Below are 25,365 nucleotides of genomic sequence, written 5' to 3'. Positions count from 1 at the left end.
CGATCCCAATACGAAGTTCGCGAACATCAGGGATATCCATCGGGCTCAAATCGAAGCGGGTGAAAAGGAGGTTATCACGGCTGAATCCAGCGACTCTGAATGCCCTAGTGAGGCTGGCAGCTGTATTGTAGTGGGTGTGGTTGAGGATCAATAGTTAATAGTAATGAGGAGGTTGGGTTGTGATCCCATCGTTTTTGTGGTGCCAGAAACAGGGGGGTGCCAGGAAGTGGGTATGTTGACTTATTGGATTGGCGCTGCAGAATTCGTACCCTGCTCTACTTATTCTACGTATGGTGCAAAGCGCTGGAGCATCTGGTAAGTATGCGACACCGTGGTAACTCATTATGTACCACATAGCTGAGTCAATAACAGGTTCATACGGCGCAGCATATGGGATTGTTGCAGACATAACAACAGTTGATGAACGTGGGTCTTATGTAGGGTCTATGCTCGTTTTGTAGGTCGATTCTTAAGAACATCTGCTAAGCCGCTTATTCTCTGGTCAACTTCCTTGTCATTTTTGCTGATCAGATTGATAAAGTACCAACGCTGCTCCAAGTTTTGGTCCGGTCATCGCCGGGCTACTCACGGAGAAGCTGAGTTGGAGATGGATATTCTGGTTTCTGGTCATACTGACTGGCACTTACCTGCTCCTCATCATCATTCTACTTCCGGAGACACAACGTCAAATCGTAGGGAATGGAAGTTTAAAGGCCCACAGGATTCATAGAAGTCTGTTTGACTCTCTCACCCGGGACCGAAAGATCAACTCGGTGGGGCAAGTTCAAGGACTTCAGGATGGCAAGCGGCGATACCACATCCCCAACCCCTTCAAGTGCATTGCGATGTTGTTTTCCAAAGGCAACTTCAGCGTCATCCTGATAGGTTCTATAACCTATGCAGTCAAGATGACATTGCAAAGCTCACTGTCAGCTCAGTGCATTGATGTCTACAAGTTGAATTATCTACAAGCAGGGCTCATTTACCTACCTTCAGGGGTAGGAGGTGCGATAGCGTCATATACAACAGGTCCGTAGTACATCGACGCCTCATTCTTGTACAACACGACTTGAACATTACCTTGACTGACGGGTTGGCAGGCAAAATTCTAGACAAAAACATCCAGAGGGTATCCATGAGGCAAGGACGAGACAGCCGATATCGTCGAGGTGATGACATATCGGACTTTCCAATCGAAGAGGCACGGCTTGCGGGGATCTACATGCTAGTTGCTCTAAGCTCAGTTACCACCGCAGGCTATGGAGTGAGCCTCATGCAAGAATCGGTATGTAGTACATCACAGACTGGTCTCCGGCTTGGGTAAGGTGCCCTCAGCTGGCGACCTCCCGAGACTAGGGCCTTATTGACCGTACCAGCACATTGCCGTTCCTTTGGTGATGCAATTCATAAGCGGTGCCACCACCTCGAGTATATTCACAGTCAGTGCAAATTTCCGAGTCAACTACCACGTTTCACAGTTCTTAACTCATCGCCTTCAGGTTTGCGGCACCCTTCTGACGGACTTGAACCCCAAAGCATCAGCAACAGTCCAGGCGTCGTACAATCTTGTACGGTGCATTGGAGCGGGCGCTGCCATCGCGGCTCAGCAACCCTTGACAAACGCCACAGGCTTAGGCTGGAGCTTTGGCATATTTTCACTAACTATGTTGTTCGCAGCCCCGTTGGCCATGTTGCTCAGGAAGAAGGGTCTAAGATGGAGGGCATCCCCGAAAACCTGACCCTGAGAGAGAGTCAGACTATGAGGTGTTTTGTTCTGCATTGCCAACTTTCATTGAGAGCTTCTCGGATCCTCGATCTGGGACAAGCAGACTTCGATTGCTCACGAATGGGGCAGAGAAGATGTGCCTCGTAGGGTTCATGTTATCATCGGTCATGTAAAGGCCCCGCTGCTTGACTGGGACGTCTGCTTAGCCCCCGCGATGACCGTTGAAAGCCACATCTACACCTCAGCTTCCCCCGCCCCCCACCTCCATTCGTGAGGTCAAAGAGATCGAAGCTACCGGCCGTTCTATCCGACATAGGCGACTTATCCATTGCGACCGAGTTCTGCACATATCAACACAGATTAAATGACTCCGCGTCCGCGTTCCTGCAACTTCAGCACAAAGTGATAGAGCCGCGTTGATAACATGGTAATTAGTATGTAGACTTGGCAACTCAGGAGGCTAAACTAACCTCAACCCAGACCCACATACCTCCCATCTCCTCGGCACTTCCTCCACCCAACCCAGCGATTCCAGTCACTGCATTCAAACTCACCTTCTCCATCAAGAGCAGCAAGCAAACAATCACCAGGTTCCATCCTCGGGCTTTCAAGCGGACATATAAGGGGTCAAGCGCAGAAGATCAACATCTCGCCACACATTACGTCGCCCCGACCTAAAATCATCGTGAGTGGCCAACTACAAGGATCCTACGTGGAGCTTGGTCTAATACCCAACGTGGAGTCCTTCCCCCTGTTTCAAATCAACCAATTTTTTGAAGTAAGTCTTTTACACAAATTTTGTGACTTACCTGGCCTTTACGGGATGCCAAGAGTATAACGGATTCGGGGACTTGTGGAAGGGCGGTAGGGAGGGAAAGAGGATGGAGGGACTCGAAGACGGATCTAGAGGATTAGGATGGCGGCCGACAACGATGGGACTGCGATAAAGGTTAAGAGTTAGGAACAAGCTTGTCTTGGGGAGTTGTGCTGCAGCGCAGCAAATTCGCATCCCATTTGAAAGGCCACCCAGCAGCTGTCAACAACTTGTATCTCGCTGCTTTTCTAATAAGGGGTCTGTGTCTCATGGACCCCGAAACCGATATCGTCTATGCCGAAGAAAGAGTAGTAAACAATGACAAGAAACGAAGCGAATAGCAGATAGCGGTGTCAAGCTCCCCGGATGCAGTGAATCAAACAGTAAACCAATGGCCGTGGCCATTTCTTTTCCTCCTTCCGTCCGCTGCGACAGCTCAAAGTCTGTTGCGACCATGCTGTTGTAATCCAATGCCCAGAGTTATCCGCCGACCCCAATGTAATGATGCCAACACTCATGTTGAAGACAAAAAAGAGATAAAACCCGTGTTTCCCCAAACGCCTTTTGGTGTTGCGCCGACACCAATGATGCAATCGCCTAGTCCTCGCGTTCCCTTTCACTATCATCGCCGCTATCGGTGAGGTCGACTGCCTTGTGCGCTTCGGCTTCGGTCATCTCTCGCCATGTACTCCAGCTCAACATGCCGAATGCGATCATAATCATGACACCGCCGATGAGAGCTGCAGCGCTGAGTGGCTCGCCAGTGCGCAGCCAGTCGGTAATGGCAACGATGAAGATTGTCAGCAGACTGGCGACACTGGACAAAACAGGGCTCGTCAGGCTGATCAAGACCAGGAAGCTGCCGGCAAAAGTCGCATTCATAACGACACTGCAGAAAAGCATCCAAGCCGTGTATCCCGTCGGCAAGTCAAATTTCTCAATACCAGTCCAGTGCAGAATGGGAAGCGGAATCCACAGCACCGTAAGCGTGAAGAGACCGATGCAGGAACCGAATGTGTTGGCGAAGATCATGCCGCGATTAGGGCTACAGCCTTCAGGCGGGCAAGCATATCGCTTGTAAAGGACCTCGTAGAGACCGTAGAGGACGGATCCAACACCGATGATCAGGTTGCCAGTGACACGGTTCCCGGCCGCCTGCTGATGAGCGGCATCATCCTCGCCGGGACTAGTGTCACCGTATGCGACGATCAAGACACCAGCAATGGCCACAATGACGGCAAGAGACTTGTCGAGGCGTAAAGGCTCCTTCAGCAGCGGAACTGAAAAGACGTAGGCGAAGAAAGCAGAGCAGTTGTAGATGGCCGTCAAATCGGAGGGAGTTGTCAAGTTCACAGCGACATACCAGCTCAAGCCACCAATAGTCAGAGCAGACGTAACGAAGGCCGTGGTCTTGACGATATAAGTCCACGGGGAGACGCGGGGCTGCGGGCTGGGTCGCGCATAGTCGAGGTCCTGTCTCTGGACCATGATGGCGGTGGTGTGAAGCAGCTCAGTGTGTCGTCGCCAGAAGGATGCCCAAGAGACTTTGCGCTTATTGAATCGCAGGAACAGCAGCTGGACAGGCCACAGCATCACCCAGGAGCCATGGGTCAGGTAGAGCATGCAGTAAGCCTTGTCCCAGTGCAGTTCCTGCTGGATGTATGCCGACAACTCGGTCTGAATGACGAAGGAGACTAAGCTGATAAGCAGGACGAAGGCCGCAATGATGTATTTTCTTCGAGCGTTCGCTGTGACGGTCGAGGGAGAGTGGGCTCGCATGGTCGAACCTCGAGAGAAGGCCGGTCGACTCGGGGTCAGCAAGGGGCTGGCTCCTCGAGAGCGAGTGGAATAGCTCCTGCCGCGGTGGTCGTCATCTTCGTCGTCCTTTGCGTTTAGAAGAGGTTGGCCGGAGCGGGAGTTGTGATTTCGAAGGAGGGGGGGACGTTGGCTGTCCATTTCGTCGTCTTGGTCGTCGTAATCGTGTTTGAAGTAGTCGTCGTCGGCGGATCGCAATGCATCAAATTCGGCCAGGCGCTGGTCGAGCCCGGGGCTCCGTCCAGGGCTGCTGGTACCACTACCGATATAATCTGAAATGTTGGAATCGCATGTGGTTGCGCTCAAGGGAGGGTTATGGGAATGATCGTGTCGCAAATGGGGGAGGTTGAGGGTTCCATCCGGCCCTGTGTTGAGTCTGGGAGGCATAAGAAGGGATAAAAGGAACGTAAGAATGGGAAGGGGGGGGGGACACCAGGAGATAATAGCGAGAGTCTGAGAGAAAGAGATAAGAGAGACCGAGAAAGAGTAATGGTAAGGTACACAGAGAAAGGCTAATCAAGTGAAGGAGTGACTTGAACGGGGAAACCAATTGCTGCACAGGCAGAAAGCTGCAAGTTGGCTCGAGTAAGGAAGGGGTACGCAGTTGACGCAGTATGCGAGTCGAGTGCTTGTCGGGAATGGATCTGTACAGTTGGACACTTTTTTCGCTTTGGTAGGAGTGGAGAGTGGATACTACAGTAAACTGGCGCATGGAAGTTGCCAAACCCAGGCCTCGGGACGGGATGCAGGAAAATGCGGCGGACGGGCATACGGGATTGTGGGAATGCAATACCTTCCTTAGACACTTTCGCTTTACAATGGGGTGCGTACGGATACTTGCTGTCTCTTTGGTATCATATCCCGTACTCACGAGGTATCTTCATCGCCCCGTGGTGGTGACGAGTGACATATTCATGACCCAGCAAGGTGACTTTTGATAGGGCCATCCCTACGCCGCCGAGACACAGCTAACTTGGCTTAATACTTGCTGCTTTCCACTTGGCACCGGCCAGATTGGCGGGCATGAGCGGTTCGCGCGGAAGGGGTCTTCCCCCCATATTTTCCCCCCACTCTCCTCGGTCTCCTGCAATGCTGCACACGCAACACCTCCAACACTCAGCCCTCCAAACTTACGCAGCCTCTCCGTCGCTATCGCTCCCACACCATTGTCCGTCCTTGATAATACTATGTACCTATGGTATCCGAACCAGAGGTTAGACATCTCGTCTGGTCGCGACTATCTTCCGCACCGTCGTCTCTGCCCTACCGTTGTACCAAATCAAGTACCCAGATACCACACCCTTCCGCCAATTCTCACGCACGTCACAAGTTGCGGTCAGGAGCAGAACGACAAGCCTGTCACCTGCGTCTGATAACTCTGGCGAGGTCAGCCTCTAACATGTCTTAGCGTTTGCCCGGCTATCATAGCTGCACCACTGCGGCGGTATGCATACAACTTGAACCACCCTGCCACGCTTACCAACAACCGAAGGAGGGTAAAGAGAAGAGGGCCTCAAAACGGCATTTCCCCTCGCCCCATGTTCCATCCTCCAGCCTGACGCCATCACGCATGGCGTCGCATGACTGGAAAGTCTGGCATTGGTCCCAGCTGCCACACCGACTAAAGCACACCCTCACATCCCGCGCCAGAGATCGCTTCAAGAACAGGGTACATTCATGTGCCTCGATTCTGACATCTGATACGACCATTTGCCCATTGCTACCACAAAGACTACAAAGAATCAAACTTTGCCCGTATTTACCACGGCAATTCTTTCAACCTCGCATCAGAATTCTGCCCGCTCATCGGACTTGAGCCCGATCACTTGGCCCCTTCGCCGAACAGCTTCTCCCGGGTGTTGTACTTGTACTCGAGGTCCAGGTGCCAGTAGTTGGTCGTGTCCGCCTTGGAAACAGCCCACGCCTGATCGAGCGCATCAACCACTGCCTTGGGAAGAGGACCCTTTTCGAGCTGGTTGAGGTTATCCTCAAGCTGCTGCACGCTCGAGATGCCAATGATAATGCCGTCGTTACCGGCGTCCCCGGTCTTGAGACCCGAGTGGTGCACCGTCCAGCGCAGCGCCGTCTCAATCATGGTCAGCCCGTGCTCCTCCACCGCCTGTTCGATGATCTGAAGCGCCTTGAACGTGCTCTCGCGGAAGTAGCGCTTGCGGTAGTTGCCTCCCGTGCCGTGGTTGTCCGAGAAGCGGCCCTCCGTCGGAACGATGTCCTTTGACTTGATCTTGCCCGAAAACAAACCGCCAGCAATGGGGTTGTACACGACGAGGTCGAGTCCGTAACGGCGCAGAGCCGGGATCAGCTCGGGCTCGATGCTGCGTGTGATGACATTGTACATGCCCTGGTATATCGTCGGCCGGACCCAACCGTTGTACTTGGCCGTCAAGACCACTTCGGCCACCTCAAACGCGGTAAAGTTGCTGAGGCCTAGCCTCACGAACTTGCCTTGCTTGTGGAGCTTATCCAGAGCCTCAAGCGTCTCTGCGAATGGGGTTGCACGATCCTGTGAGCCACTATTAGTCACTATCCGAGACCATACTCAGGAACATAGTTCGTACCGCAGCATGGAGGTACAAGATCTATCAGCGTATAATTAGCTTAACCCCTGACTAGATGGCCCTTTCATGTTCACTCACATCGACGGAATCGGTGCCGAGCTCCTTCAAGCTAGTCTCGACAGACTCAATCACCTTGTCCCCGGCATGATCGCCAGGCTGTCCGGGATATTGGACCTTGGTGGCGAGCGTCAAACCCCTCTCCTTCCACTTGGCCTCACGAGTAAAGGCCTCTTGCTTCCTGCCCACATACACTCGGGCTGTATCGACCTCGTTGTAACCGCGAGCCTGGAAAACATCGAGAGCCTTGTTGTACGTCTCGAGATCGGTAATTCGGGCACCGGCGGACTCATCAGGTCCGAAGGTCATGAGACCCAGGATGATGCGGTTCTTGGGGTTTGAAGCGATGAGAGGCATGGTGAAAGCTGGGGGATCCTTGAGTAAGACGAGTAAGGCAAGGTGGAGAGGAGCTAAACGCCGGGGATAACTATTTTGAGAAAGACGGACAAACCTTTAGACGTGTCTGGGAAATGGGAAGCGTCGAGATATTTATATAACTCTTTGGTCCGGTACGGGGATATCGCGAGAATGCCAATAATTTGCGTTCTCGAAGCGATGTCGTGATCAGATAGGCTCGACAAGCTGCTTCGAAGTGGGCTTCATAGGAGTCAGAATGCCATGGACCCCACCATCTTGGCGGGGTAGGTGAGATACGTGCGACATCTGAAGACGTCACGGCGCCGGTGCGGCCAGTGAGAGGGATTACTAATGGCGACCTGGCGGTAGAGCTGTAACTTTACCATGCCGAAACCCCCCCGTAATCGGATAGGAGTCAGCCAGTTACATGTTGAAGCTATGGCAAACATTCATTTCTTGGGGGGTCTATTGGCAAACACTCCGGCCTTCCCTGGCGTTGTTTGTTCTGATAAGTCCGATAACTCCTACGCTGTTGTATGAAGGCGGTGATCTTTTCTCTGCAAGAAAATGAAGCTTTGAGATTTATCGCACAAAGGTTGCATTCTTGTCGACTTGCGGTAAGCTGTGCAAGCAAAGCCGGTAAGAGCAATGTCTTGTTGGCAACTGCTCGTTCCTATGGAGACTTCAAAGAGACGAACCTTGGGATGGAAGCATCGCTGGGCCTTTGGTGATAGTACCGTGGAAGCTCGGACCACCAATGAAAGAGAGAGACACGTGACCTCGGTAACTCGCCTTGAAGCGCTCTCGGCCACTCATTTATTCATCCAAAGAAAGAAGGAGAGCCCCACAGCCCCGTGTTGACGCTCGGGCCCTTCTCTTTCGCGCGCGTAGCCGCTTGGCTAAAGTGCTCTTTCGCGTAAAAGGTAATCTAAAGAAGGCGCGTCTCGCGTCGTCGACGTGCCCTTTCCTTCAAACCACCAAAGTGCATCCACTCCAAACCTGGTGAAATTTCCGTGATACCGGTCCTCAACCCCGAGCCTCATCGACCCTTCGCCTCCACAACTACCACTCCCACCCCGAACGAAACGCCACACCAAGTGCTCCCACCCGCCCCATCCACGATATCGCTCTCTCTCACGTCGAAAAGACCAAAAACACTGCCAACGTGCCTCCTGATCTTAATACGAGAAGTCCGCAGGGCCTGTCCCTTGCTCCAGGTCGGCGACGATGGTTAATAAGGGCAACGCGCAACCCGGCGTTTACAGCGCCACATACAGTGGTGTAAGTCACTTTTCTCTTGCAGACTTGGCAAAATCGCTGCTTGACTCCCGCAAATCCCAACATACTGTTATTCAACGGCATCAGGCTGGGCGCTTATTTCCTTTTGGGAAAGGGGATGGCCTCAATCATCGGGGTTGGCCCAGAGACGACCCATGATACTTCGCATCCAAATTTCCTCCGCAATTGGGCCCGTAACTAATTGAACGATCTTCTAGATTCCAGTCTACGAGTTTCAATTCGGAGATGACCTCAAGGAACATGTCATGCGACGCCGCCAAGATGACTGGATCAATGCAACGCACATCCTAAAGGCCGCTGGCTTCGACAAGCCCGCGCGAACACGTATTCTTGAGCGAGAAGTACAAAAAGAAAAGCACGAGAAGATCCAGGGTGGATATGGAAAGTACCAGGGCACATGGATCCCTCTCGACAAGGGCGTCGCCCTCGCCCAGCGAAACAACATCTATGACCGCCTGCGGCTCATCTTCGAGTACACCCCAGGCGAACAGAGTCCGCCCCCAGCCCCGCGACACACGAGCAAGCCGAAAGCACCAAAGAAACCCGCAGTGCCCAAATGGCCCGCCACGAACTTCCAACAACAGCAGCAGCAGGCACCACAACAATCCCAGCCCCCTGCCAACCAGATGCAAGGCGCGCCGCCGCCAGAAGAGTACGAGGTCGGCGACTCGATGATGAATGACGACGATACCCCTGACAACTTGACCGTTGCCTCCGCCTCATACATGGGTGAAGATGACCGCTATGACATGTCCCACCAGTCGGGCCACAGGAAGAGGAAGAGGGAAGAGGCCATCCAGGACTTGACGCAGCAGCAGCACTCCGTTTACGGAGACGAGCTTCTCGACTACTTCCTCCTCTCTAGGAATGAGAAGCCAGCATACCGGCCTGAGCCGCCGCCAAATTTCCAACCGAATTGGATCATCGACTCGGAGGAGCACACGGCGCTTCACTGGGCATCGGCCATGGGCGACGTGGATGTCATAAAGCAGCTTCGGCGCTTCGGCGCCAGCCTGAATGTGCAGAATGTAAGGGGGGAGACTCCCTTCATGCGGGCTGTGCATTTCACCAACTGCTACGAAAAGCAAACGTTCCCTCAGGTGATGAAGGAGCTTTTCGAGACTGTCGATGCGCGGGATGCGACAGGGAGCACGGTGATCCATCATGCCGCAGTAATGAAGAATGGTCGGGTTGTCAGCCACTCGTGTTCAAGATATTACTTGGATAATATCCTAAACAAACTACAAGAAACGCATGAACCTGCCTATGTGCAGCAGCTTATCGATGCGCAAGATGAGCAAGGCAATACTGCCCTCCACCTGGCGGCAGAACGCAACGCGAGGAAATGTATCAGGGCACTCCTCGGGCGGCAGGCCTCCACCAGCATTCCTAATAACGAAGGTGTGCGGGCGGAAGACCTCATCGCCCAACTCAACGCCACAAAGAAGGAGCGCGGCCCTCAACGGTCATCGTCGCCCTTTGCGCCCGATTCTCAGCGCCACGTTTCTTTCCGTGACGCGGTGCCTGAACGTATGACAACGAGCAAGAAGCTCGCCCTGTCATCCTTCAACTCAGAGGCCGCAAATACGGTACAGTCGCGCATCACACCGCTCATTATTGAAAAGTTCCAAGATCTCGCGGGGAGTTACGATGAGGAACTCCGCGAAAAGGATCAGGCGGAGAAGGAAGCCCGTCGTATTCTCTCCAATACCCAAGCTGAGCTCGCCGCTGTACACCAGCACATGGCCGAGCTTGAGGCCCAGCTCGAAGCAGACGACGGCGCAGCGCAAATCATCAGCGAGGCCAACCGCGCCAAGCATCAAGTCATGTCCCTCATCACGCATCAGAACCGCCTGCATGTACAGCAGGCCGTGGACCAGGAGATTAACATGCTCAACGGCGATGCCAACGAGGCCTCGTATGAGGACCGACTCGAGCTGGCACGGCAGCTGCAGGCCATGCTCTCGGAGCAGAGACAGTCAGAGTCTGACTACGTCGAGGCGCTCAGCATGGTTGGCACGGGCGAGAACATTGACAAGTATCGCCGGCTCCTGCGCAAGTGTCTGCCCCCAGCTGACGCGGAGAACCTGGACGAGAATCTCGACAACCTCATCGAGATGATGGAAGAGGATCGTGACCTGCCGGGCGACGGCAGCGGCCTGGAGCCCATGGATGTTGGTATGGGCGGTATCGGGATCGGTATTGGCATGTGACTACATGCCACGTATCTCGAGCAATCACCGGTCGCATAAGTTGTAAGATGGAGAGATTTCAAGGGGCGTTGGTCTCTATTCTACGAAAACTTCCCTATTTGGGAGGTTGATCTTTGTCAGATCCAGACAACGTTTCCGCCCGTGAGACGATACGAGACCACATCTCGACTTGTCAACGCGGAAGCATGGTTGTTGTTGGATGGGCGGGCTTTTTTGCATTTCCAAAAATTCAAAAGGGGTTCAGGATTCGCTGGTGTCTTTTTGGTGGCTCAGGCAGGATAGGGCAGGATCGGGCAGGCAAAGCAGGCTAACTTGTTTATTGTTATTCGTCGCGATTTTGATTACACTTTGGACTGGCGTTTGAACGTTGGCGAGGGGAGGAGCGAGAGCGGAGATGGAGGTCCGAAGATGTATGTTGGAGAGAAGGGGCGATGGGGGGGAGGGGTGTGAGTGGCCATTGCGACTCTGCATGAGATCTAGGTCTCGGAGTCTTTTGTGTGTAGTGTCTAGCGGACTTGATCGATGGAGAACCGCACAAACGACCAAGAAAGATTCCCCACGCATGCAATCACATGGGCGTGAGAAGAAGAAGAAACAATATTCACTCGTCACAGGGCGACTATCTCACCTTGTGGTATTAGTGATGCTGATGCTGCCTAGAAAGTGGACACGGCTGGGGTACCCGACTGTCCTTGTCGGTCATCTGACGACGGCCGGTTGAGACAGAGATGGACGGAGGCGGCAGCCATTATTCACGCCCGGGTGCGTTCGAATTTGAGAGCAGCCTTAAACGTCTCAGCCTGGCTCAGTGGCTGTGATTTTGCGGGTTGTGTTGTGATCGAAGAGGCTTTCGTGAGGCTGGCTGACGTCCCTCTTAGTAGTGCTGTCAGTCAGCCAGTGCAACGCCATCATCCACATCTCGGGTACGCCCCGGTCGACTTCGGTGCGCCGGAGCCCAGATGCCGTTTAACAAAAGATCGCCATTCGGACACTGCTCATAAACATACACTCCCACGTTTTCCAGAAAATACAACCCTTTTCAGCGATACGATTGATGAACCTGTTGTTGCTGCCAGAGGTAAGTAAGATCGCTTGATTAAGTGAGAACGGCGTCAGCTCAATGATTAGAAACTCACCGCAACGACCATGACTCGACGTTGCAAGAAAGCCATCTGACAGTCGCGTGTCGCCCGAGGCGCCCGAAATCGTCGGTGGACTTGCGCCAGTCCGATCTGATAGGGCTTGGTTGAAGGCTTCTTCACTCTGACCACGCTTTGGTAGCCTCCGGTTTGGGATGATGGCTGATGAAGGCAGGGAAAGTTCTGTCAAGGTGCAGGGCTGACTCAACCTTGTCGTTGGCTTCCGGAGTGGGACAGAGCCGCCAGATCCGACAGGCAGATTGAGTTGTCGCTGATGGAAAGAAAAGACGCAAGCCTGGAAATCCAGTATATCGAGATGTTCCAATCAAGGCGCTGCTAGGGACATCCTTACCCAAGAACGATGCTCACCAAGGTTGCACCGGCAAAATGTAAGCTTGGCATGAATCATCAGCCACATGTCTCGTGGTATAGGAAATGGGGTTTTGAGCCGTGTCCGCGGGTTGAGAGTTGAAGGTCAAGGTTACTGAGCGTGCCGCAAAAGCCAAGGCTGAGGGAATCGTAATCCAACCTGTCGCGTTCGAGCATGATGAGGCTCCGAAAGTGAACAAGTGCTGATGATCTTCCAAAAGCCTCGCGCATAGTCATCGCAATAAGCCGTCGGATGTAGGATGCCGTCCTCATCCACCAAGGAATCGCGACAATGGAGACCAGTGAATGCATGGTCCTTCACGTTGCCGACTTTTCGTGGCAAGGGAACACGGCGTTGCGCCCGACTTGGCGGCGGGATCATTTACAAATCAACAGGGAGAAGCTCTTTAGCACCGGGGAATTTCCCACAATTGACGGAAGGAAAGGCGGTCAGCGGAGGTTGCGGTGGTATCAGGGTAACAAACTGATGTTTGATTGGGAGGGCCAGATTCGAGGCAGTCTCGAAGAGCGGACTTGACCATATTGACGATGCAAACCGAGACGGCGATGGTGCATCCGCGTGTTAGTCTGTGAAGCTATTCGATGCTGGTCAGCCAATGGATTGCCAATGACCAGGGGATAAGTAAGGGCTTGGGAGGACTAGTGGATGGGGAGCGATTAACATGCTGACGCCAGTCCATATCAATGAGCCGGGATCTTCGTAAGGCTGAAGTGCACGAGGGTCCCTGAATGGCCTCGCATGGTTTTGGTGGGTGTGGGAGCATGGCGGGTGGTATGTAGTGGAGGCTGTTGGCAGAGTGGCGTGAGTGGCTGCGATAAACGCGTCCAAGATGAGTGACGTTCAGTTGGGCCGTTGACACCAAGAACAGGCAGATGGTACCTTGAACGCTTGCGCTCCGGGTGATCAACCTCGTTTTGTGACACATTTGGATGACGGTTTGCAGATTTCATGCATACCTAGGGATGAGCAACTGCGTCTCAAGGTTAAAGCTAGACGGTGAAGGATAAGCACTTGGCCGAGCTCCCATGCTTTGGACAGGATATGTGACACAGTATTTCTTCGCCTTTCGGCATCCCGTCACGCGTCTAGCGAGTCCGCCGAGTCGCGCTGAAAGGGCGAGGTTGTGATGCAAACCCTTGCATCTGCCCAACAAGCATTAAGACGGGCGTGGAGGGGTCCTTCGCAATACGAGAAATTCCATGGTGGTGATCTGAAAAGCCCTCGTTATTGCTTAAGCCTTGATGGCGACACCGGGTACGTAGACGCGCCACTGGAGAAGGCTCTCATCTGGTTTTGATGGAATGTGGGCGTGGGCCAGGTAGAGCAACGGCCGTCGGCTTCGTTTGGGGGCGGACTCGTGTTCCGTGGCATGGATTATCAGGCGGGATGATAGGGCGATGAACTTGGTGGATGCACGGATGGCGGGATAACAAATCGCAAGGTACAGTGGCATGTGCGTGTGCCAGCGGATGACGCGCAGTATCTTCTCGGCGAGTTGCTGCAACCTGCTGTCGCCGCCTCTGTAATGTTGAGCCCGGGGTGGCCGGGAGGCGAGACCGGAAGGAGGGGTGACGACGGGGTTTGCCAGGCGAGAAGAAAAAGGCGTTTGGTTTTTCTCGTAAACGCAACCGCCAAGGCCTATCATGGCAATCTTGTGAAAAGGGGCCGATGAGACACGACAGGAACAAAACATGCCCGTAGCTATGTCCTAGTAGAAAGAGACCAGTCGGGATAGCGACCTGACTCGTGAATGGCTCAGTTTGGTCATGGAGCGGGAGCATTGGGGGCGGATCTGAAGTTGATGACCTGGTCCTGGGCTAAGAACAGGAATAGAAAAGACTCAGGAACGGGGGGTACGGCAGCGGCGATCAGGCCGCGTCGGCTCCGTGGCTCGGCGCCCCATCTCGGGGGAAGAAACCTTCACAGACAAGCTAAGGCTGCTGTGAATGTAAATCCGGAGGTCGAGTGCTGCGGGTATGGTGGAGATGCGGTTTGCTTGCGTGTTTTGCTTGGGGTGACCGAATTAGGAGTGAAGACTCGTATTCTCGGAATTTGCATGTTGCCACAACGGCTGAAGCTGCGTCTTGCGTCAGAAGATTGGACGCAAAAAGGTTCGCTTTCAAGGATGATTCGGTACCGTATGGATGGTAACGAGCTGAAGGTGTCTTTCCACCGTGAAAACCGAGGGGAATGGTTGGATGAGGAGGATGCCGCGAGTCTTGAGTTGTGGCTGTGCTTTGCCGCCGGCGGCCGCAATGCTGCATCTAGCAAGCAAAGTGGACGGCCATCATCGAGGATCGCCGTGAGCTGGCATCGGGGGCCGAAAGAGAAAACGAAAAGTCGGTGTCGTCGTCGTCGTAGTAGTAGTAGGAGTTTATGAATGCCAATGGAGGTTGAGAGGGAAGGAATAAGGCTGAAGGGAACGGAAGCTTTCTCGTCGACAAAAATAGCAACCATGAGCAGGCGACAAGGTACGGAGTCAATAGAGAGGCACATGGAGTCTGGGGAAAACGAACCTTAGCACTGCAACCTCCGCCCCTACCTTCCCTACCTCCAGGTGGCCTACCTTCCCTAATTAGGGCACCTTTCTTAGTCCATAACGGAATTGATAGGACGAGACGGGATGGAAGGTTAGGTTGGAAGTGGCAGGCACAACACCGGATGGCAGTTGATACCTTCCAGGTTCCATCACTTCAAATTCGGATGACAAAACGTAATGGAAGGATGATAGTCATCTCAAAATACTTGGGTAGGTAGCACGTGTAAGGTACCTTACGGATAGGTACCTAGGCACCGTTAAGGAAGGCATGGCAAGGAAGGCAAGTACGTCCGTAAAGCAGCCACAGGATCTTGCGGCCGTTGAGGAAGGGGCTTTACACGTGCAGAGTGCAGTATGCAAAAATGCATGTCATGCAACGACCTGAACAGGAAACATGGAGGGCACCTCATGAGTTGCAGATGCGTTCATTAGTGTCATTGACGTGTCGTTAAATCAAAGGTGAGGAAGTTCAGGGACAACACTTTTTGCAGGTGCACGCAAGGGAGGAAAAAGTGCAGGCGGGAGAGGACGCAGCCGGATCGTGGCTTGAGTCTATTCCACGTCCCTTCCATCATCACCATCGTCGTTGGGTGCTGAAAATAATGTCTAATCTAATAGCGGGTGATCGCCTGCACCAGCTCCCATTCTCAGTGCTCCGTTTTGACCGAGGTGTGGACGGGTGACGGGTGGGACCAGCGGGACAGGTGGCCCCAGCGTCAGTTACGTACCGTAGGGGTGGCACCCAAAGGGCATCTGCGCCTGCTCAAGTGGCTCATGAGTTTATGGCAGGTGTGCTCCCTGCAGGTGTCCAGCTTGCTGCTTCCCGTCGTGTGTCTTGTAAACTTGCAAAATGTTTCCAACTCGAGGAAGGAACCAAACGGGGCCCATGTATGTATTGGGTTCATGCTTGCCTTCCCGTCCAGATGATACCTACCTACCTTAGGTACCGTACCTATGCTTAGTCCCTACGTATCTGCCCAATGAGCCTAAGGCCTGGGATTAGGTAGGTACGTTCTCAAAGGATCCAGGAAAACACCGTGCTCTCGAAGGCAGGAGTGCATGAGCTGAAGCCTGAGGCCCCTTCACGCTACATGTGTAAATGTCCCTACCTAGATACCCTCGAGAGTCTGAACGGGGAAGACACTCAGGTGCGCCGGGCTGGACTCCGCCTCCCGCACCTGTGTTTTTTTTTTTTTTCTTTTTTTCTTCTCCCATGCCATGACTATCATTTTGCATCACTCCAGGAGTTCAGAGTCCAGAATCCAAAAGTCCAAGTCCAGACTGAACTGTGGAAAGCAGAAACTCCCGGGGAAATTGCTTCGGCCCTTGGTTCACACAACGGACGAATGAGAGGCCGCAGCCTTTTCGACACCAGCTGAACGACAAAGACTGGAACTCTGCATCGCCAACATGGAACCCAATTACAACTCACCCAAATGTATCAGGTCCGTATCCGTACTCTCATCACCTCGACCCCTCGATCCCTCGACCCCTCCATGGACCCTCGCTGAACCCTCGTCGATCGATCAACCCTCGAGTTTGACGCGCCTCGACGGTTCCAGTCCTGCGTCCCGGCTCCCGTCTCCCATCTCCCATCCTCATGTCTCTCCCCGCTCTGATACCTAAGGTACCCAAGCATGAGAAGGTGCTAATCGTTCCAGGTTGTCACCACCGTCATCACACACCACCATCAGCCCGTCGCACCCCACACCGTCTCTGGCTTGGTCTGACCTTTGCTCGAGGTCCTCTGCGCCGGTTCAGATCTCTCGCTGCGTTCCTGGCATGTCACTCTGTCTGAGCCTCTGACTTTCTACCTACCTCAGCATCTCAAGTACACTTCGGCCTCGTCGCATCCGTGGCATAATACCCACAAGGCGGGTGTTTGCCACCTACCTAGTCCCGACTTCACTAGTGTAACATTTCACCCAGCAATGTCTCCGATCCTACGGATACAGCCATGGGAAATTGACAATCGGCTCGCCAGCCTGGATCTTGCTGACCCAACGGGGACCAAAGACACAGAATTGTCTCTCATTCGTCAACAAACCGACAGACATGGAGGCTTCCATGCGAGGTGTCGTGGGCCGGTCAGCACACCCTGCGTGCCTGCGTGCCTCTATGTATGCAACTTCACGGCGCATCTCCTATCCCACTCGTCGCATACGACATACGGCGACGGTGATGCGGACGCTTGCTCGGATCCTGAATGTCATAATCTCATCTTCGTCTTCATTCAAGCCCAGTGGAGCTCGGACTCCTATCGCGGCTGCTCCCCGTCCACCTAGTCCTGGAAATTGTCCTGGATGTTTGGGTGACTGAACCTCACCTCGTCCTCAACGCGCTGCACCCACGCCAGCCCATCACCATCGTGCATTGTTCACTTGCCAGATTTCGGTACTTGCGCATGCGCCATGTCATGCAGTCCCAGCTCACCAGCCCTTTGCCGATTATTGCACACCGGCCGACCCCTTTTCGGCATGCCGAATGTCGGCAGCTAAGGGCCGGCGCAACACTTACACACCTCGCTGCTGTCTCCTTACCTCGTCCCTTGAGGGCATTGGATAGTACGGTGCCCAACAGACAAGAGTCGCCAACCAACAAAATCCAACTCCGGCTTCTTGCGGCGACTCTTCAAACTCCCATCATTTACATCACCATGATCCTCTTCTCGACCCAAGGAATTCCATCAAGAGGGGGAGGGGGACGCATCGATCGACACCACAGGGCTAGGCTGCGCAACCAATCGTCCCAAAGAACAGGCATTGAAAGGAACAAGCTTGCAAGTATTACACCCCCATGTGGCCACACACTAGCAGGGCTAAGGCCCAGATGGCGTGGCTGGTAGGGCTACCCTTGAGCTCACCTCAGCTGGACCAGGGAGACGTCCCCATCCCCGTTCCACTCGCTCACACTAACTCGCTTTGCAATGCGACAACGCCCCCTTGGAGTCTGAGCTCGCAGGCAGTCTCTGCAAGCTTGCTTTTGCGACGGGTGACCTGCTCCTGAACACAATGAGTTCCCCGCCGCCGCGACACGACGTCTGTTCTGTACGAATCTATTCAACGACCAAGAGGATACAGGTCGCTGAGCCGCCACTACTCCGTACCGATCGTAGTCTATTCCGTACATATGTACGTACGGATACAATGATCCATCAACCACTGTGGATATGTCAGCAGTAGGTACTCCGTACCCCGCCGCCGTCCAGGTCTGTCACTGGAACAGCTTGCGACATTCTCTCTCCACTGGCAAGACATGCCCCGAATCGCTCACAACAACTCCAGCTCAGCCCGCGTAGCTTCGTTGCCAAATAGTTGCCGGTCACACTAAACTAGAACCCCCTTTGCTGCGGTGAATTAGTAGCCATGTGGGATGGCCGCCACCATGGGAGGTTGCGCCGTCCTACAATTTACCAGACCCAGATCTCGGCGAAGCAAAGTCCCGTCTCGTCTGGTGGACCGTCTGGACTCCACGGCCGCCGACTTACACGGGTGACGGCCGAACCTCGATCAGGGCCAGGGCCAGTCCAGCTTGTCTTTCCCTGTCATGCGGATGCCCAGAATTCATGTTGGGCTGAACGACAGGGGTGTGGTCTTTTTAGCTCCCCCTCCCTTGTTGGCGCCATTTCCAGAAAAATCGACCCCAAATGTTGGTCTCCATTCGAATGTGCAATAGGCGCCAACACGCGACGAAGCAAGTCAAGAGTCCGAACTACCTAGCACAATGGAGTTGGAATGCGAGCAAGTTGGCGCTTTGCTTGTCACATTCGAGGTCGCATCCCCGTTGTTGCTTGACTACACCGCCTTATTGGTATTCCCTCCAACGTCTCGTTTTCCGTCCCACCCAACGAAGCCCGCCTCTTATCAGAACCGCGCCCGGGCGGGATCATGCCTATACCAGTCATGGTGCAGCGGTGCTGACACTGTCAGTCGCCTCCTCGGCCAGTTAGAAAAGTCGGGATGGGAGAGACCAACAACACCTGTTGCCCACCCGACCCAGGCATGTCAAGTCAGTTACATACTCTCAAGCATATGGATCATGATGACCGCATCTACAGAGTATCAGCGTTCATCAAGCCTGGAAAGTCGCTCTCTCCACCCGTGGGCGCATCCATGGCCACCCCATCCGCGCCCGCTTCTGCAACACCGCTTAAGCTCAAAGCGTTTTCCCAGCTTGGAAGACGACCAGTCGGAGTTGTTAACCACACACCTATCGATGCGCCTTGCGGCAAATCTAAGCAAAGGCTTTTCGCCATCGTGACTATGCTAGAGCATTTGGGAACCTGGTTAGTGCAATTGTGTTTTCGGGGCTCTCTCGCTTATTTCACGAAGGAGGCTGACTGAGAATTAGAAGGCACTCTGAAAACGGACCCTCCTAGGCGAGCGTCTTTTGTTCCACGCGCAATCCCAGGATTTCGTCTTCGCACACCTCCTCTCTCGGTACACACCCTCACATCCACGACCCCTTCATCATCTCATTCCTTACAACCTTCTAAGCGGGACCAGATCTGGCGATACGGTTCAACTATCCCCATATTGTCTCGTCTCCCGCGACACGGCGCATCAAGCATCGTGTCTATATATATGATACTATATCCTGCCCAGCTTGCACGCCAATCCTTCCACTCCACCGGCGCTCTGTTTTGGTCTATGATCCTCATAGATCCTTATCCATTCCCCTTGGATCTTAGGCCCCTCACGAAGGACTTCCTTTGTCAAACTCAATCGACAACAAGGCTATTGTCTCCAGAAACACGGCGCATAAATATCCTCCGTTTGTCTCAACCCTCGTCCATTGCGATTTGCATCTGCCAAGCAAGGGAACGGCACCTCAACCCACCTCAACCCATTTCAGCTTGCAGCCCCTTGGACACTTCGGAATCGACCTGTTTGTAAGTCTGCTGTCATTTACAATTACCTACTGGGTGATACCGCTGCCAGTGATGCGTGGGAACCGTTCAAATTCGGCCGATGGTTTCAAAGCTTGCGGCGCAATGAGCCTCGCGTCACCCTAGCGCGCGGCATCCACTCGAAATAGCACCATAAAAGGGATCAAGCACTTACACGTCGATCATGTAGACAGACCTCCGCCAATCTCTCTCTCTCTCTCTCTCTCTCCCTCCCTCACTCAAGGCTCGCCCTCACTCTTATCCTCTCTTCGGCCACCCTCCTTGACGCTCGCAAAGCAGTCGGTTCAGCCCGGATCATTATTCGGCAGCTTTCCCTCCTGACTTACGGCAGATGCGGCGGCCGAGGCCCACCTTCACATCCCCCTAGTCGCTTATGTCCAGCAGCGCCATTTCATTACTCGCAAGCCACTGTTAGGCCTTGGCCAGGGCCACCAGACACAGGCATACCCCAGACGTACAACCACCTGGCACCACACCGCATCCGAAGTCCATCGGCGAAGGTACCTCTACCTCTGCTGAAGGCTGACAGACCCCCTTTACGACCTTCCTCAAGCCTACACACTCACTTCCCATAATCAGCCGGCCTATCTTTAAGCAACCATGCCCGCTCTCACTCATGCTGAGCTTGCCTTGGGCGAGCCGCGTTCAACTGGTCGTTCTTACCACCACCTTTCTTTCTCTCATCTCTGCACTGGTCTTCTGATACTTACCGTCCTGGTCACCTTACGTTTGGTGGTATGTGGTGTTTTCTGGACTACGACGAGCAACAAGTTCAAAAAGTCTCAAGAACACGATCAACACGCCAAAAACCAGCTTGATTACTTGATCAATCAGCAACGGCTCCATCATCTCTTCGTCCAAGACGGGGCCTGGGTCATGGAAGAAAAGTCACGTGGGGTCAGCAGTAACACCCTAGTTGCTGGGGCTGAGTCGACTAGGAAGATCAGTCCGCAGGACGGTTTTATGAGGGGAAATGAGAAAGAGTCGGTTGAAGGTACAGAGAAGAGGAGTAGCGGCGATGTGATGTTTGCGGACCACATCCTTCGAATGGGCAAAGCTGCGGGTCAACCTTCCGCCCAGTTCATGTTGTCGAGACCTCCGCAGCCTCCTCCTCTCACGCCCCCGGAACTTTCGCCATCGGTTTTCACCTATGATGAGCGCAGAAGGAGCTTCACCAGTGGTGTGTCTGAGCTAGATGCATCGTTTTTCGAGCAGCCAAACCCTGACTATATGTCATCAACATCAACCGGCGCTTCGACAGCAACGCAGGAGGCGCAAACTACGAGGTCCTCCCCAGCACCCCGCAGGAGATCTTACACCAAGATGCTCCCCATTGGAATCCCTTCTCAGCCATCGGCTACAATACTTGACGATGAAGCCGGCATGGTCTTTTCCCCTTCGTCGTACCCCCCTACTTCACCTCTACTTCCCGGCCCTCCCCCTATCTACGGTGAAATCCGTTATGACGAAGCCACTCAGCAAGAGATTGTCGTGCGAGGCGAGATCATCTCCTCTATGGACGGATCGGGGGCCGGGTGGAAGAGGCATACGAGAGTCTACGGAGGCGGTGTTTGCCTTGCCTGCGCAGCATCCGGTGACGATAGTCATCACCATGGCGGCTTTTACGGAGAGAACGTCCTGCCAGAAGAGAAGCGCTACTGAAAAACGAAACAAAAACGGCCTTGAGATGAGTCGAAACGAAAGAAGAGAATGGTCTAATCAGGGTCGATGATACCATTGGGACGGGTCCTTTTCCTCTGGGACGTAAAGTGGCGATAGACGCAAGCGGCGCTTCATCAGCATCACGGCAGCGGCACAAAATGGGTTTGGTATACCATCTCATCGGGGAGGTTTCTTCTTTTCATCCAACATTCTACAGCATATTTTACTGTCAACTCTTGATTTCATTCTAACATTATGGTCTTGGGGCTTGTCTGCCCGGTATATTGCTGAACGCTATCTTGTTACATCTTGGGTTATCGGGTACTCTGGAGAATGGAAGAAAGGGGGTTTTCATTGGAGAAAGGGGGCATGTACTGGTGGATGGATGGGTTCGAGATTTTCCTTCTTTTTTCCCTTCTTACAATTTCACGCTTCACGATGTTTATGAGTTGACGATGATTACGATGCCAATACCAACGTTCGGTTGGTGTTGCGACTGCTGAGTGTTTTCTTGTGTTTGTATTGTGGAAAAAGATGAGAGAGCATGTATGTAGCTGAGATCAAGAGATTCGGCGTTTGAGTGTGTATCTAGGTATTCATACGTATGTATCTGAGCCGAGAGGCGAATCCGGAATAAGTGTATCTTACTTTTGCTGTATCTACGTCCTCATGTAGTCCCAAGTCTGAATAGTGAGCTGTCTCGCAGTCGAAACTATACTGCATAATCTGAAAGACTAATGACGATTCGGGAGAGAAGTCTGTGGTATCGGTTGGTTTCTAGACCAACTGATCTGAAAGTCTATCAACAATCCAAAAGGTCTCAACGGGGTGTCTTCGGAGAGAGTCTCGATGTGGACACTATAAAATCACTTGAGCCTCATGCGAAGTACCACCTTGGGAATAGCTTGCTCCAAATAGTTCTCCGAGAAACAGAGATCAAAGTAGATGAGAATTTCGGGCAGGTGATGAAAGGCAGCCAGCGAGCCATCTCTCCGCATACCTTTCCACATTCCGAATGAGATACTCTGGACTATCCAGCTTGGTTCTCGCCAAGAGACTGCGCCTGGTGTGGTTATTGAGCTTCAGAGTCTCACGGGACTTTCGTTCAGGCAGCAAGTAGCCAAGACCACCACGCAGAGAGAAAGAGTCCTGTCAAGGTCTCTCGATGAGGCTTGTCGAGGTCAGGACGCTCCCAAAGTTCCTTTCCACCTCAGGCGCGGCGCTACGGAAGCTGATGTGAGAGAGCTCCATCTCATAGTCCGAGCCTCCTTTCCCGCCTCCGTTGCGGGACATGTCGCATCAGTAGGAGTTGCCTAGATGGGATTGACCGAGTCAACTCGAGATGTCTCCATCAGTCTTCGTACCCCTGAGGCTCCATCGCATCGCAACCCGAAGACGATCCACCAAGCTTCCTACCTTGCCCTCAGAACCCCCCCCCCCCCCGGGGGGCCGGGCAATATTGCGGGAACAGGCACGGGAACTAGGGGTTTCTTGTTGGCGTCAGCTCGATTATTGAGATTGAGCTTGAGGATCAAATCCTTTTACCCAAAGTTCCGAGCGTTAGCTTCGATTCGGGGGGTGTTCGCGAGTCCACCTCGCAGGGCACCTCCCAGGCAAACAGGGCCATCGAACATTTTCATCCCTCCGGCCATGGCAGATCTTGTAACCTCATGTTTTCGTTCCGGAGAAGGCTGACCTGGTGAGGTTGCCTTCATTCTCATGTTTCTGCCACCCCGTAGGATGGGAACGTGGGGTACGGAGACCAAAGTCCCAAATCAAGTAAGCGTCTGCGTCCGCGACTAAGTCTCCGACGACAAGAAGTCTTCGTGAGCTCACCCCGGCGGCTGCGATGAGGGGTTATGGCGAGGTTTGCTGCCAAGGACTGGGCCAAAAGTAATTGGCCATGTTTCGAAAAAGGACTCCCGCCTCGCCAGTCGAGCTTCCTCTCAATTGCGGCGGTGATCGCGTTTGGGATGCACTTGTACCTGGACAAGGTCGGTTGCGCCCACCACCCCCTCAAGAACTCTAATACCCTTGACCCTGTTCTGGGTCCCCATCCTTTCTTGTCGTCTTCTTCTTTATCTCACGTCATATTCGGGACATTCCAGAACAGCCAGACGAACCCCACCTGGCTCGAATGAACGGGATTCTCGAAAGGCGGCGGATCCTGTTAGGCTGCCGGTTCGTGGACTCGGTCCCCACTTTCCACGGTCCCGAGGGGGGGTGGGGAGGTCATGGGTAAACCGGGAAAGGCAGTTGAAAGTTGATACCGTTGTAGGCATCCGGCAACAGGCGAGAGTAGGCGACTGACCAGTTGCCGCTTGTCTGCAATGTGTCTGTATCTACGGCCGAGCTGCGCTGATTCCAGTTTACCCCTCCTTTATCGACGTGTGTGTGTATGCGTATGGCCTCTCGTTCTCCATGAGAGAAGCTCGCTCGCAGTTGCGATAACCTCCTCCAAGTGACGGCTGCCGTGTAACACCCACAACGCACAGATACACCGTTCTGTTGGGAATGGCGGTGGTGGTTGCGCGTAGGATCTTGATCAGCGAACCCGCTGTGGGTTGTCTGGAGAAGCGAGGGGTGGGCGAGAGTCTCCCTCCATAGGGTAGCGGTGTATTGTCGTTCATGTTTGTTGCTCCAGACTGACCAACTGACACGTCGACACCCGCCATGCACGAAGAGCTCCTTCCACCGTGAGACACCATGCCCAGATGACAGCGCGGAGACTCGGCCAAGGTATGGCCAAGGGGATGAGCTGCAAGCTCAAGACGGAGATGGCGTTTCTGCGCATGAGCAGATCGTGAGATCACGCCTACGTCAGCTGCCTTGCTGCTTACCACCCTCTCTATCCTTGACTGTCACGCCTCGACAGCTAGACCTTGATACCGACCTCCGCACACCTGAAAGGTGCCATCGAAGCCTAGTGATCTTCTACAAATTTTACTGAGCTTGGACGTGAGCACAGTCCTGACCTCATCAAAGGATTCCGTGGGAATCTGATATAGGGTCATTCTCAAGGTTGAATGATGCCCAAACGTGTTGGCAAGTTGCCAGGTAACAACAATCGGGAGGATGCTATACCCTGGGTAGAGTGAGTTCTAGGAAGAGAGAGCCGCAGGATCCGTCATCAGAAGCCGCCGGGGTAGCTTATTGGTTTGCTATACGAAGTTTGATAGAAATAATAGTTGATTGGCTGATGAGCAGCCGTCGAAGCAGAGCTAGCAAGGAGACGAACAACAGGCGACACAATCTTACTCTCCGAGGATCTCAGCCCTATGACATGTCCAGGCTGGGCATGCAGGCGTGTTCCCTCATAGGCTCCTAGGTTCAGCGAGAGGGGTTGGCCGCCGAAGAGGACCTTGGCTAAGCCTATCTTTATGTCGTTCGATAATTGCCGCAGTCCAGGCCTCAGCATGATCAGAGGTGATTGGAAATGACCGTATAGGGCCCATTATCCGTGTGGATACATAAACGATCGGTAAGACTCAGAAACAGGGTCACTGCTTTTCTTCTCGAGCCAAAATCCACACTCCCACGCTTTCAGATGACGCATTTTTGCACATTTCATTCGGTTTGCCGGCAAAGCTGATGTTTGTCATACCTCGTGGAGGATGTTCGAGAACGTATCAGGTTCTCTATACTAAGAAGGTCTTGACACCTAAGAGCTGACCATATTGTTCGATTATTCCACTTGGTGACTCGGTTGTCCATCTCCCGATTCAGACAGTAGGCTGACCTTTGTTCCAGCATGATAGCACATCTTTATCACTCTCGGTGCGCTCTTTTCCCAGTGCTCACGCACAATCGCGATTTCTGCCGTATCTGGCGGTCGTAACGGATTCACAATGCTTGCCTCGAGAATGCC

General features: G+C 53.5%; 10 protein-coding genes across 10 annotated transcripts; 5 read left to right on the top strand and 5 right to left on the bottom strand.

The window, feature by feature from the left end:
* Positions 1 to 290: 290 nt before the first annotated feature.
* CTAM01_11201 (uncharacterized protein) lies at positions 291 to 1,739 on the top strand (the record flags this gene model as incomplete). Its single annotated transcript, XM_060527212.1, has 6 exons — positions 291 to 315; positions 373 to 457; positions 542 to 1,029; positions 1,101 to 1,285; positions 1,377 to 1,439; positions 1,500 to 1,739. 6 exons carry the CDS (start codon positions 291 to 293, stop codon positions 1,737 to 1,739), a joined length of 1,086 nt encoding a protein of 361 aa, XP_060378223.1.
* Positions 1,740 to 3,137: 1,398 nt separating this feature from the next.
* On the bottom strand, positions 3,138 to 4,742 carry CTAM01_11200 (uncharacterized protein; the record flags this gene model as incomplete). The annotated part of the gene is made up of 1 exon (XM_060527211.1): positions 3,138 to 4,742. One exon carries the CDS (start codon positions 4,740 to 4,742, stop codon positions 3,138 to 3,140), a length of 1,605 nt encoding a protein of 534 aa, XP_060378222.1.
* Positions 4,743 to 6,177: 1,435 nt separating this feature from the next.
* Positions 6,178 to 7,345, bottom strand: CTAM01_11199 (aldo/keto reductase; the record flags this gene model as incomplete). The annotated part of the gene is made up of 3 exons (XM_060527210.1): positions 6,178 to 6,876; positions 6,932 to 6,952; positions 7,010 to 7,345. 3 exons carry the CDS (start codon positions 7,343 to 7,345, stop codon positions 6,178 to 6,180), a joined length of 1,056 nt encoding a protein of 351 aa, XP_060378221.1.
* Positions 7,346 to 8,572: 1,227 nt separating this feature from the next.
* Positions 8,573 to 10,857, top strand: CTAM01_11198 (uncharacterized protein; the record flags this gene model as incomplete). Its single annotated transcript, XM_060527209.1, has 2 exons — positions 8,573 to 8,626; positions 8,842 to 10,857. 2 exons carry the CDS (start codon positions 8,573 to 8,575, stop codon positions 10,855 to 10,857), a joined length of 2,070 nt encoding a protein of 689 aa, XP_060378220.1.
* Positions 10,858 to 13,618: 2,761 nt separating this feature from the next.
* On the bottom strand, positions 13,619 to 14,032 carry CTAM01_11197 (uncharacterized protein; the record flags this gene model as incomplete). The annotated part of the gene is made up of 1 exon (XM_060527208.1): positions 13,619 to 14,032. One exon carries the CDS (start codon positions 14,030 to 14,032, stop codon positions 13,619 to 13,621), a length of 414 nt encoding a protein of 137 aa, XP_060378219.1.
* Positions 14,033 to 14,307: 275 nt separating this feature from the next.
* Positions 14,308 to 14,844, bottom strand: CTAM01_11196 (uncharacterized protein; the record flags this gene model as incomplete). Its single annotated transcript, XM_060527207.1, has 2 exons — positions 14,308 to 14,464; positions 14,525 to 14,844. 2 exons carry the CDS (start codon positions 14,842 to 14,844, stop codon positions 14,308 to 14,310), a joined length of 477 nt encoding a protein of 158 aa, XP_060378218.1.
* Positions 14,845 to 15,708: 864 nt separating this feature from the next.
* On the top strand, positions 15,709 to 15,888 carry CTAM01_11195 (uncharacterized protein; the record flags this gene model as incomplete). The annotated part of the gene is made up of 1 exon (XM_060527206.1): positions 15,709 to 15,888. One exon carries the CDS (start codon positions 15,709 to 15,711, stop codon positions 15,886 to 15,888), a length of 180 nt encoding a protein of 59 aa, XP_060378217.1.
* A 3,069-nt stretch (positions 15,889 to 18,957) lies between these two features.
* On the top strand, positions 18,958 to 19,304 carry CTAM01_11194 (uncharacterized protein; the record flags this gene model as incomplete). Its single annotated transcript, XM_060527205.1, has 2 exons — positions 18,958 to 19,211; positions 19,280 to 19,304. The coding sequence occupies 2 exons, from the start codon at positions 18,958 to 18,960 to the stop codon at positions 19,302 to 19,304; spliced, it is 279 nt and encodes a 92-aa protein (XP_060378216.1).
* Positions 19,305 to 20,435: 1,131 nt separating this feature from the next.
* Positions 20,436 to 21,497, top strand: CTAM01_11193 (uncharacterized protein; the record flags this gene model as incomplete). The annotated part of the gene is made up of 1 exon (XM_060527204.1): positions 20,436 to 21,497. One exon carries the CDS (start codon positions 20,436 to 20,438, stop codon positions 21,495 to 21,497), a length of 1,062 nt encoding a protein of 353 aa, XP_060378215.1.
* Positions 21,498 to 23,866: 2,369 nt separating this feature from the next.
* On the bottom strand, positions 23,867 to 24,511 carry CTAM01_11192 (uncharacterized protein; the record flags this gene model as incomplete). The annotated part of the gene is made up of 2 exons (XM_060527203.1): positions 23,867 to 24,283; positions 24,401 to 24,511. The coding sequence occupies 2 exons, from the start codon at positions 24,509 to 24,511 to the stop codon at positions 23,867 to 23,869; spliced, it is 528 nt and encodes a 175-aa protein (XP_060378214.1).
* Positions 24,512 to 25,365: the final 854 nt, after the last annotated feature.

The sequence above is a fragment of the Colletotrichum tamarilloi genome (assembly GCF_030869305.1).
Source record: "Colletotrichum tamarilloi strain Tom-12 chromosome Unknown Scaffold_58.1, whole genome shotgun sequence".
NCBI classification, from domain to species: Eukaryota; Fungi; Ascomycota; class Sordariomycetes; order Glomerellales; family Glomerellaceae; genus Colletotrichum; species Colletotrichum tamarilloi.
Note: the sequence above shows the minus strand (reverse complement) of the source record. Positions and strands in the feature narration are given on the sequence as shown.